At 39.5% G+C, this 8,942-nt stretch overlaps 1 protein-coding gene across 1 annotated transcript; it reads right to left on the bottom strand.

Annotated features, from left to right (window-relative positions):
- Nucleotides 1-1,411: 1,411 nt before the first annotated feature.
- On the bottom strand, nucleotides 1,412-8,677 carry LOC104154645 (transmembrane protein 43-like; the record flags this gene model as incomplete). The annotated part of the gene is made up of 8 exons (XM_009707864.1): nucleotides 1,412-1,513; nucleotides 1,595-1,669; nucleotides 2,282-2,403; nucleotides 2,572-2,642; nucleotides 4,123-4,192; nucleotides 5,702-5,751; nucleotides 7,689-7,783; nucleotides 8,531-8,677. Coding segments are annotated over 8 exons (732 nt in total), but the record flags the coding sequence as incomplete, so codon positions are not given.
- Between the last annotated feature and the right edge of the window lie 265 nt (nucleotides 8,678-8,942).

Below are 8,942 nucleotides of genomic sequence, written 5' to 3'. Positions count from 1 at the left end.
AGGTGGGGGTCGGCCTCTTCTACCAAGTACTAAGCAATAGGACAGGATGAAATGGCCTCAAGTTGCGCCAGGGGAGGTTTAGATTGGATCTTAAGTAAAATTTGTTCACCGAAAGGGTTGTCAAGCATTGGAACAGGCTGCCTAGGGAAGTATCCCTGGAGGTATTTAAAAGACATGTAGATGTGGTGCTTAGGGACATGGTTTAGTGGTGGACTTGGCAGCGCTAGGTTAACGGTTGGACTCGATGATCTTAAAGGTCTTTTCCAACCTAAACAATTCTATGATTCTAATATCCACTGATGGCTGAAGGAAAGGTATATGAAAGAAAGCAAGCAGTATGCAGGGAATAAAAGATAAAAGGTATGTGCACATGTCATCAGGCAAAGCAAAGCATCTATTTGCAAGAATTCTGAGCAAGAGTTTTTCAAAATGCGTTGCGTGCCCCTCTGGCTCTGTAAAATGTACACGTGAAGATGGCTAAGACATAATAAAGGACTTAACCGGAAAATACGTGTATGACTGATTGATTACTTGTGCATAAAAGTACTCTATGAATTATTTATTTGCAGTGAGTTAATTGGAAATTAACTAAAATTCTGTCTAATGAAGAATCGGAGCTCACAGCAGAGAGCTGATTCTACTGCTACTCTTTCAACTCAAAACAAAAGCCTTTTTAACTACTTTTGGGAGCTCCTGTAAATTCTTGACATCTGGGATTTTTGCAGCAGGACATGAAACAATCATTAATGGAAACAAACCCACTAAAAGGAGTAAATGAATCACCAAATTGCTGGAGCATGCAGGATTTATTGGAGCATAATGCTCTGCCTGAAGGTTCTTTCTCAGCCAGAATAGCAATAAATATTTCAAACAAGCCTAAACTCCTCTTATTAGAAGCTGAAGAGAGGATAGCTCCTATGGTTTGTTTAATTAAAGCCTGATTTTTACTATTTTTACATATGACCTTTTCAAAAGCATGTGCTTGCATGTCTAAGTGGGAAAATACCAAAGAGTAAATAAAAGCAAAATGAAAAAGCACAGAAACAGCCTTTAAAGCAAAGGATGTTCAACAGCAACACAAGGGGATTTAAAAAAAATAAATATATATCTACTTTATCCACGGTTCCTTTTTAAAATTAAAAAAAACCATCAGGAATAACTATAGTAAAATTATGTACTGCTAGTGGGCAAAGCACAGCATTTTGCTACAACACAAAGAACGTGCAGAAACCTGGAAGGCAAACACAGGCTATAACTCGTTGTCCTAGAAAAAGGAGAGAGAAAAACCAACGTTTACATCAAGTACATCCTCCCCTAGAGCACGTCTGAAAGAGAATGAGAGCTTATTCCCCTGCTGCTTCTGCACTACCATCTCCAACTTTAACCCTTCGCTATTAGCGTGGTATCTCACCTCCACAGAGAGATCCCCAGGGTACAGAATCTGCAGGACATCTCCAGACTTGGTATGATATGGAACCAGTTGATTGCCTCGCTGGCGAGCAATCACAGTCACCTTGGAAGAAAGGGCAAAATATTTACTGGTTACTGAGCTGGGAACAGAGTTTGCAAAATACAGAAACAGCTGAAGACTCACCTTATCAGCAGAGCCCAAATGGGGGTCATCTCCACTCAGACCTGCATAGAAGAATGAGACACGAAGGTCTCCTACCTACAAACAAGAGAATACTGAAGTCAAGAAAGATTTCTTTACAAAGTAGAATCACAGGAAAGACAACTCTGCACGAGAACACCCTTTATGTATCAATACTTTTTCTGAACATTTATGTCAAGCCAGCAGATACCCAGAATGATTTCCAAGCTGTACATTTTTCAGGTCAAGATGACAGTCGAAACAGGATAGCTCAAATGCTGTTTTGCAATACCCTCTCTGATTTATCTGCAGGATCTCATTACCATCAATGAGATCCTACGTTCATCCCTTGTCATTTCACCTTTTGGCAAAGAAGGGCAGGCAGCACAAGCTGACAACAAGCTATTTCATTGTACTGGGTTCAGTATAGCAAGGCAGAACCCACCTCCCAGCACCATCCCATGTCTTTCCATTTATAAGCATGGCAGACTCAAGAAAACAGAAGACAAAGAAGCAGGATCAGAAGCTTCCTGCAAGAGAAGCACTCATGCTGAAGGACTGTACTAAGGGTGTCATTCTATGCGACGGTCTGCCCTCCAATTTCTACATATTTAAATAGAAATGGGATGTGCCCCAACGTTTTTTCCGCATAACAGTAATCACTGCTTTGGTTTATCTTTCTCATCTTACTTCTGGACGCCTGGGGTTCTCGCTGTGGTAAAAGTAATCTCCTCCTCGGGTAACATCAGTATGTGGATCCTCAAGGTGTGACAAGCTCAACTGCTTGAAGTCATTGATTTTATCCACAAGACCTAAGCAGAATAAAGAATCAAGCTCAAGCTCTGCTCCAGTGTCTAACTTGGAAGAGCCAATTTGCTGGCTGGCTTCCTGATTGTCACTTGAAACAGCCATTGTGGAAAGAACCAAAGTCCACTGCTGATGCAACAGCAGACACAAAGCCAGTACAAAGCAACCCTTACCGTTGGAAAGAACAAAGCTGCCAACCTGGACGTTAGGAGAAACAGCAGTGAAAGACTCCACAGCCATGGCACTGAGGAACAGAGAGAGTCCCTGATTAGTCCCAGAATTATGATCAAACTCTTGACTTGCAGTATGAAACATACAGCACATGAAAGGTACTATGTCAAACATCAGGAGAAACTCAAAGAGCTAAATGGCTGTCATGATGTGAAAACAGATCCATCAAAAAACTGTGTCCAGACTTCATAGTGTTGTAGCCATTAAAATAAGTTAAGACAAGAGATGACTGTCTCATCCCCTGGCCTGACCTTCAATTCACACCATAGGATTTCACTGTTGATTTCTGTACTGAACCTACAATGGGCTAAAACGGAGTTCAGCTCTTAGGAATCATAGAATCATTTAGGTTGGAATGGATCTTAAAGATCATTCAGTCCAATTGTAAAAGAAGAGCGACAATGAATTAATCACATTCCTAGATCAATTCTTTCAATGTTTAAATACACTCTTAAATGCACTTTATTTCTAGCCTGAATTTATTTAGCTTCCACAGTCAACTGCTAGATCTCAGATGAAACGTTCTTAGCTGCAGCACTTTTTAAATGATGTACTGCAATAGCACTAAATAAAAAATGTTCCTTACTCTCAACTGGAGATTTGCATTTATTGGAGAAGGCTTGGAGGATTTTCATTAACAAAAAAGTGTGCAGGGGGAGGAGAGACAAAGCAGGTATGCCATCTGTGCAACATTTTTTCCATTGTCTCTCGTCTAAACAAATCTGCTAGTTGGGACTTATAATCAAAAACACAGATCTTTGCTTTCCTTCCTTAAGTTGTACTTCCAAATAAAGGTTTATGTATTTGTATGAGCCCACAGAACAAAAACAAAGTTCTGGAGATTTGGCAAAGTTCAAACTTTTATTGAAATCCTGGTCCTACTATCTCTCCAGCTGTATTTTTCACTCACTTCATTTTGCCAGATGGCATCCTGCATCCTAAGGAACCAAGCAGGTGTTGTGAGAATGACAAGCAAGCTAAAACTTAGCATTAAAAATGGCACATTGTAGTGTAACTAAAATGCTGCAGATGAGAAATACACAACAAATTATATATGAGCGATTGCCACAAACAAGCCTGTGAGCTCATGCATGTTAGCTTAGAAAAAGCAGCATGCAAGTGCTGTGAGAAGCTCATGGGATGCCTGCTATTCTAACCTTGTACTTGTAATAAAAGAATTAGCAATAGACTGCACTAACAGACAATAGAAGTCAGAAAGGAACCCATTTGAGTTCTCCTACATGGAGACCACGTGGTCCAGAGGTAATATAATAATAGCCTGATGTCCAGCCACTACTAATGGATAGCTTAATTCTGGTTCCACCAGGCAGCTTTGAACTCCTTTCTACTTTCTTTTTGCCTTAGTTCTCCCAACTACCAAAAGACCAACAGTTTCCGTCTACCTCACTGTGTCATGAACATTAGTCATTTAGCTTTCATCTTTGATCAGATACAGTGACAGAATCTAGGGACTGTGCCAGGTGGTAAATTACCTAGGGTTTTTATGTCCAATTTCTCGATCAAAGTTTCTGCTGTTCACAACTTCCGACTTCCACTCAGTATCTAAAGAAAATTATATGAAGGTTGAGGAAAAGACAGGAGGAATTGCCACTCAGATCTTAGTTACTGAAGACACTTCTCAATCAATTAATCAGTTCTAAGTTACACTTCCAGTAACGCTGTTTACATCCAGGTATGTATGTAATAGTCTGTACTGATACTTAAGTCCACCCTCCCAGCATATTAACAAGGAATGGTAGGATTTAGAGAAAAAAAGGTTTTCAGGGACAAAATTGTTACTCAGCATTGCACAGTGGTAGCTTTGCTGTTGGCATCTTCGATGATCAGCCTTTGATTCCTGGCTCCATGGTTTGGGAATAAACCGGGTTTTTTGAGGAAAGGCTGCGAGCTCTGCTGGAACTAGCAGATTTCAGTGCAGTCAAGCAACAGATAGAGATGGTACCTATATGTGCCACTGTCAAAAATGCATCATGTTGCCTTTGTTTGGGTCACAGCAGCCTTCCCACGTCCTCTGAACACACTCCAGTAGGTTCCTTAGAACTCCTACAAAACTAGAGTCCCTTTTTTGAGCAGCATCCATATTAAATATAGCTTGCTCTACTTCCATGTAGGAGTAGAGGAAGGAAAGGGAGTTTGGTTAAACAGCGGAATAGGGATCATTGTAAGAGATATTCTGCCGTATTGGGTACATGGCAAGATTTTGGTAGTGGGGGTGGTTTTTTAAAAGGCATTTCTTTTTGTTACCTGCCACTGTAAAGCTGTTTTTCACAGCTCACAACCACTAGCTTTGCTCCTTATGTATCTCCATGCTGCAGGGTCCCATGCTTCACTGAGCTGAGGTATTTTTATCATCACACCCAGAAACTGCTGCACACCAACATTACATGTTCATGTGCTTTAATCAGAGATAAAAGCAGCACAGAGACCAATCTCTAGATACAAGATGACTCAGAGTATTTTTCTGCCACTGGGTAGATCAGAATTCTGCTCTTGGTTCTGCTCCTGCCAAAAAAACATTTGGCAAAAGCCACAGCGCACATCAGAAGGCGCTGGTGGTTTTCATTAGCTGGTATCAACACCTGAACAGATTCTCAACAGGCTATCTTGCAAGCTGGAGCTACACTGTTCTTCCCTGTCTATTCTTTTCTGCTCACACCTGACATACGCCCAATTACTCCACTTCTGAAGAGTAATCTCAAGTGTAGCTTTGAACACACTCCCATCTCTGCCCATCTCCTGTCACTGCGGACCTTACGGACTTTATCTCTGGAGCATCCTATCCTGGATGCTGCTTTGAACCTCCAGGAGTTCTAAGACAAGACTTAGATTTTCTTTAGTAGTTGCTTGCTAACAGCGTACCTCCTTTCACCTCAGTTACCTCAAGAAAGGGAGGTCTTCTCATCCCTTTAGGAAACAGAATTTTTGCTTATTTCTTCACATTCCTTTCCTTTCTTTCCCAACAAGAAAATACAACAAAAATCAAAATACACACACATAAAAGTCCAAAGTTACATTCCTAAAAGAAAAGGGACTTTCTGTTGATCAACTTACTGTATGAATACTTTGTCTCTTTCTTAATCTCACCATTCTCTTCATATTCCCTGCAGAGAAAAGGTGTGGGATGAGAACCAAAACACTGTGCACACACAGCTACTCAGGGCAGAATACACTTTACAAATGAAATGCACAGACAGCTCACTGGCAACACAAACTCATCTTTACAAGTAAACTAACTCTTCTCTGAACTACCTATTCTGAAGACATAGATTCTCTGTAAAAGGAGAAAACTGCACACAAACGCTTAACAGCCACAATCCTTTTATTCTCATGTTGCCAACAAGGAGGTGTTGACTGGAACAACCAGTATTAAAGAGTGAGACAAACTGACCTAAATCAACAAGTCTTTTACAGATGCTGCACATCACTGACCTAAATCAACAAGTCTTTTACAGACGCCGCACATTAAGCATGTTAAAACTGAGAAGTTATTTTTCACACCTTTACAATCTCTGATTTTATTTTTTTTTGTGTGTGATACAAAAGACATTTGGAATGTGAGTTCTGTGAAGTCAGACCTACATAATAGCTAATAGCTTTTATAGTACTGTCAGTGAAATTATTATTAACAGAAACGTTTTCCCTCTTCGGCTTGCAACTATTAGCAGAGTAGGTAACATCTCATTACAGTTTTGTAAATCCCCTTGAAAAGGTACCTAGACTATGATATTGTCTATTATAAACTGAGTGTCTCTCAAGCACCTAAAATTTGCAGTTTACTTTCACAGCTAGAAATTAATGTTGCCTTTTGATTATTAAGAATAAGAGGTAGGAGAGTCTTCTAAAAATTGAGAAATCATGTCTTGGTTTAATTAAGTACTTCAATTTGCACACATATGAAGTACCAAAGAAATTAAGAGATTTCCCTCGTAGTCATGTGCCAAAAAGCCTCAAGTGTCCGCCAGTCTGAGAAAAGAATCTGACTTCTAGATTCAGCTGGATACAATAGGGTTTTTTAATTGCTTTGAAATATTCTAGTGTATGTTAGGCTGTAGGTACCAACTAGGCAGTTTTTGCATCAATGGGTTTATCAGATTTTATTCTGGAATTAATAATTGAAATTGTTGGGTTCACTTATTTTTCTAACAAAAGTGAAGACCTCTTTGGGAGATTAAAAAAAAACAAAACCAAAACCAACCAACCAAAAAAACCCAACAAGTAAATCACTGTCATTGGGGAAGAAATGAAGAAAGCCAAAGGAAAATACGATGAAGTTTCTGGATTCAGAAAAAATCTCTTTGTATCTCCTTTTTGAGGACACAGAAAAAAATTGACTTGAGGGTCCATGCTCAAGTTTTAAAGAATGGTAGCAGGAAAAGCTTAGCAGATGCAGGGAAAAAGAGGATTAAAAAGTTTTATTTGAAAAAAATTCAGGATCAAGTATTTTGAGACAATGGTTTTGATTCTGCTAATCAACTAGCAGGCAGGGAGTATAATGGGGGTGGAGTTACAGAAATCCTGATGGGCAGAAAGTACATCAATAAATTAAAGAAACTTTAGGAACACTAGAAAGGATAGAAATCAGCTGAGTCTTTGGGAAAAATACAAGTGTTTTCTCTTTTTCATAGACTGGTAAAGTTCTTTGAATTCTGTTGACCACACATATGACAGAAAACAGAGCAATGGGCTCAGAGGTGGCCCAGCATCAGACAACAATAACAAAAACTCACAGCTGCAGCACACAGGCCAAGAAACCCCATATAAAGTTATACAAAATCAGGAAGTGGAAACATTTGATAAAAGGGCTTTGATGTTACCCAAATTTTATCAGATGCAAATTCTGCAGCATTGACCATCTACAAGATCTGACATCTCCAAGGAAATTAAAGTGATTCTCTAAAAAAACCCAAGAGCTCTAGAATTCTCCTGCCATAAAAATTGATTTTTCTTCTCTGGGTGTGGGGAGAGAAAAAAAAATTGTGATGGGATCCTGTTAATACAATAGCTTTATAAACAACTTTTAAAGATTACTTTCACTTACGTGGAATCTTCATGTTCTACCCACTGGTACATTTCCACATTACGCTTAAGTTTGACAGCCTGGATGGAGAGCCCATAGCTGGGATCAAACAAAGGCTATTTAAAAATTAAAGAAAATACAAGTCAGTATAAATGCTGTACCTCACAAACTAAAACACTGTACTTTTATTATCAAATCCATTTACGTACCTCACTGTACATGGTTAGCACTATGTTACACACAGTTGAATACAGTACAAATGTTATGAAAGACAAAAAGGAGCATCTCTTTATATCACTGACCTTCATCATCATCATAAAAATCATCAGAATTATCAGAATCATCATCAAAAATTATTGCCATAGTGAAGAATAAAACCAGAAATGCTGGTTAATGGTATGCAAGCTTAAGTGTTTAAACCAGGGGGGAGATTTTATTTTGCTGGAAGCTACCATGCTGCATTACCTTCCGCAATGTAGGCTGACCACGGAAAATGTCGTCACTGCTGAAAAGTCAGAACTTGCAGAGCCCCTGTACTGCAAGAGCCTGAAGACTTTACAATATCATGAATACATAACAGGTTCCCTAGACAAAGGGGAATTGAAATTATCCACCAAAGGCAGTGGGAAGGTAAACACAGCTAGAGGTGGCGTGTTGCTTAGGAGTAGGGAGACCAAGGCTATACAGCATCTCCTTGATTCCAGGCCAAGAATCAATGCTTGGGCAGTAGCCAGCAATGCCTATGGAGGAAGACAGAAGCTACATGTCTTCTCTTGGATATCAAACATAATTTTAGTTGGCAAAGACTTTTCCTTCGCTCCAAGCTTGAAATACTCATATCTTCAAGATATTATTTTATTTACCTTAGATGTACTCAGAGTGCCAGCTAAGTGCACCAGTCTCCCTTCATTCTGCTGAGACACACTGTGGATGCTATCAAGAGGGATCACAAGAGAAAGTCCCTCATCAAGAGATTTGGCTGTCCTTAAAGCTCGTCCCTGCAATGAAGAAAAGTAAATCAAGTTGTGAAGAGTCAATGACACAGCAGTATTTTGTGAAAAATGTTAGCAGACAAGTGATCTGAAGACCACAAGGAATGCTTGTATATTCAGCCTCAAGGCATGTTCTCAAAACACACTTGTATTTCTCCACTCTCTTTCTCTGTGTCTGACACAGTTTGGGGCAGTTCTTCTTACCCATGCAACAGGATCATTAACATTGACTAAGCTCCTCAAATACACATAGATTATTCCTACAAGGGTCCAAAGTTATTGC

The sequence above is a fragment of the Cariama cristata genome, unplaced genomic scaffold, assembly GCF_000690535.1.
Source record: "Cariama cristata isolate BGI_N322 unplaced genomic scaffold, ASM69053v1 scaffold8029, whole genome shotgun sequence".
NCBI lineage: Eukaryota > Metazoa > Chordata > Aves > Cariamiformes > Cariamidae > Cariama > Cariama cristata.
Note: the sequence above shows the minus strand (reverse complement) of the source record. Positions and strands in the feature narration are given on the sequence as shown.